The following is a 2,817-nucleotide window of genomic DNA, read 5'->3' as shown; positions in this document are numbered from 1 at the left end:
TTTTTTTTACTTTTCATGACCAAATTTGGAAATTTTTGACTTTTTTATGCTTGGCGTTCTTAGCATTTTTAAACTTCAAAGCAAAAGATTTTAATTTTTTGCAAATTTTATTTTATTTTACATATAATTTTATGTGAACATGTATATGTATATATGTATGCATGTTTTTAGAACACAAAATAACATCTGTCCACACCAGATATGGTTTAAGCTTTCTATTCGAACAACTCATTCTAGTCCAACCTTTGGATTAAATCAATTGGTTTGGTCTGATTTTCAAAACTATGATCATAACTATGCTATGTATGCTTGTATAGGATTGATCTACTTACACAAATTTAGTGAAGAGAGTACGATATCCCGTGATACTTGAGTTCCATTTGGAACTTAAAAAATATTAGAGAAAGGAAAGAAAAATGTTAAGGAATCCATATTTTCTTATTTGGCTATCAAGAAAGTGAGAAGGAAAATTAAAAATATATCAAATTGAAGAACAAAAATTTGATTTTACATATCATTAATATTTTATTTTTCTTAATTTTTAGCATATTAAAATAAAATTTTATTTTTTATAGTATTTAATAAAGAAAAAAATATAAGGGAAAAAAAGTTTCTTCCGCATATATATATATATATATATATATATATATATATATTTCAAGTAAAATCTTTAATCCAAAGGTAACTTTAATTTAAAAAAAAAAATTTGAGGAAGAGGGCAGATACGGAAATGGGCCGGAAGAAAAGTCGCTCTCACTTCTCTCCAAAAACCACTCAAACCTCAAACTCCAAAAACAAAACCACTTAACTTTTTGTGATAGAATAGACAAAGTGGTTTCTTTCTTCCTCCTATATCTATCTATATTAAAGCTTCCCCAAGCCCAGTCCTCTATTCTTTTTTAACACCCACACATCACTGGCCGGCCAGCACAAAAGCCATTCAACTCAACAGATAGATCATCACAAAGAAAGGCAAGTACTACTACTCATTCCATCATGTATATGTATATATCCACCTCTCTCTCCTTTAATCACAGACATCATACAGTAGTAGTAGTAAAGCAATTACACAGCTGCAGCCATACCCACTTTTCTCCAAACCTTTTCCTCCCACTCAAAAGACTCACCCTCTTTAATTTTCTCTTTTTTGTTGTTTTTGGATTCTTGTAGATCCACCACGAAGCTTGAAAAGATGATTCAGGAGCTGTTAGGAGGCACTGCTGCAGGTCTCATAGGAGCAGAGAGAAAAATCTCCATCACTAATGGAGGATCCACAGTTTTTGAACCTTCCCCTTCACCTTCACCGTCACCTTCTCCTTCGCCTTCCCCTTCTTCTTCTTCCGGGACTGCTCCAGCGACAACTTCTGAGGTCCAAAACTTGAGATGCCCTCGCTGTGATTCTTCAAACACAAAGTTCTGCTACTACAACAACTACAACCTAACTCAGCCTCGCCACTTCTGCAAGACCTGCCGCCGGTACTGGACTAAAGGTGGCGCCCTCCGCAACGTCCCAATCGGAGGCGGGTGCCGAAAGAACAAGAGCACCGCCATCGCTGGTCCCTCGGCAGGAAAAACAGCCCCCGGAAAGGTGAAGATGCTGTCGTCAGAGATCGGAAAAGTCAGCGCCGGGGGGTTTGAGCACCACCAGGAGCTTCCTTCTACCGGCGCCCCAATTCTGTGGGCCTCACCGCAGAATTCTCATCTCTTGGCTTTACTAAGAGCAACCCAAAACCCTAGCCCTAGCTCTAACTCAAACCCTAATGCCATTTCTGTGAAGGAGGAGGGATTTATGATGGGAACCCACATGCTGCAGGATTCGGCTGGTGGTGGTGGTGCGGTGTATGCTCGAAACCAGCCGGTTCCCTCAATCGGAACGTACAGCTCTCTCTGGAGAAGCAATAATCAACAAGTTCCTAATTCAAATGGGTTTGGAGTTGCGGAAGCTCAAAACTCAGGTGTTCAAGAGCTGTACCAAAGGCTCAGATCATCAGCTGGGAATTATCATGGGAGTAGTAGTAGTACTGATCATTACTCACCAGTAGTTCTCAGCAGCAATGCAACTTCGTTATCTTCATATAATTCTTCTTCTTCCTCAACTTCAATTCTGGAGTCAGCTCCGGTCACCGAGAGCGAACCGGGTTACTGGAATGGAGCGTATTCGTGGTCCGATCTGCCAACAACAAATGGCAGTGCATATCCTTGATGAAGTACCTTTCGGTGGTATCTCACAATTAATACTTTCTTGTGTTTCAATTTCGTTTTAATTCTAGCTTAAGCTAAGCTAGGGTTTGTTTTGGTTATGTTTGGCTTGGGTTGTGGTATATGCATATGGGTGTAGCTAGCTAGCGATCATCAGTTTTAGTTCTTGCTAGCTTTTCTTTTCTTTCTCTCTAATGTGTGTGCTTAATTTGAGGTGTGTTTTAATTAAGTTATGATCGAGGGTGTATCTGCAGGGACAAAGTAGTGATGAACATGCAAATCAATGTCAGTGCTTTTCAATTGGCTTTGCAGATTGATGGCATGTCCCATTTTAATTAATTGACATAAATATCATGCTAATTGGTTCTTGCTTAAATCCCAAATCCAAATGGCTTTGGTTAGGGTAAGAATTAATGAACTCCAATTAATTATATCTACTGGTTTATGAGTTAATGATTGAGATGTAAAAAAGAGAACCCAAATTAAGAAGCTCACTGTGTATGTCTGTGTGTGTGTGTTTTTCTTTTTGGTGGGTGGGAGGTGATTGAGATTCCCCTCTCACTTCAATTCTGGAGCCTACTGTGTTTTGTTGTGGGAAAGTAATGGATCCAACGTTAA

At 38.8% G+C, this 2,817-nt stretch overlaps 1 protein-coding gene across 1 annotated transcript; it reads left to right on the top strand.

The window, feature by feature from the left end:
- Positions 1-887: 887 nt before the first annotated feature.
- Positions 888-2,499, top strand: LOC131163085 (dof zinc finger protein DOF2.4-like). Its single transcript, XM_058119795.1, has 2 exons — positions 888-972; positions 1,171-2,499. Exon 2 carries the CDS (start codon positions 1,193-1,195, stop codon positions 2,201-2,203), a length of 1,011 nt encoding a protein of 336 aa, XP_057975778.1. The 5' UTR covers positions 888-972; positions 1,171-1,192; the 3' UTR covers positions 2,204-2,499.
- The last annotated feature ends 318 nt before the right edge of the window (positions 2,500-2,817 follow it).

This window comes from Malania oleifera, chromosome 1, assembly GCF_029873635.1.
Source record: "Malania oleifera isolate guangnan ecotype guangnan chromosome 1, ASM2987363v1, whole genome shotgun sequence".
In the NCBI taxonomy this organism is placed as follows: Eukaryota; Viridiplantae; Streptophyta; class Magnoliopsida; order Santalales; family Ximeniaceae; genus Malania; species Malania oleifera.
This window is presented reverse-complemented; position numbering and strand designations above follow the sequence as displayed.

What these genes read in the sequence shown, in the direction of transcription:
- LOC131163085 (XM_058119795.1), top strand. Translation starts at nt 1,193, where the DNA reads ATGATTCAGGAGCTGTTAGGAGGCACTGCTGCAGGTCTCATAGGAGCA.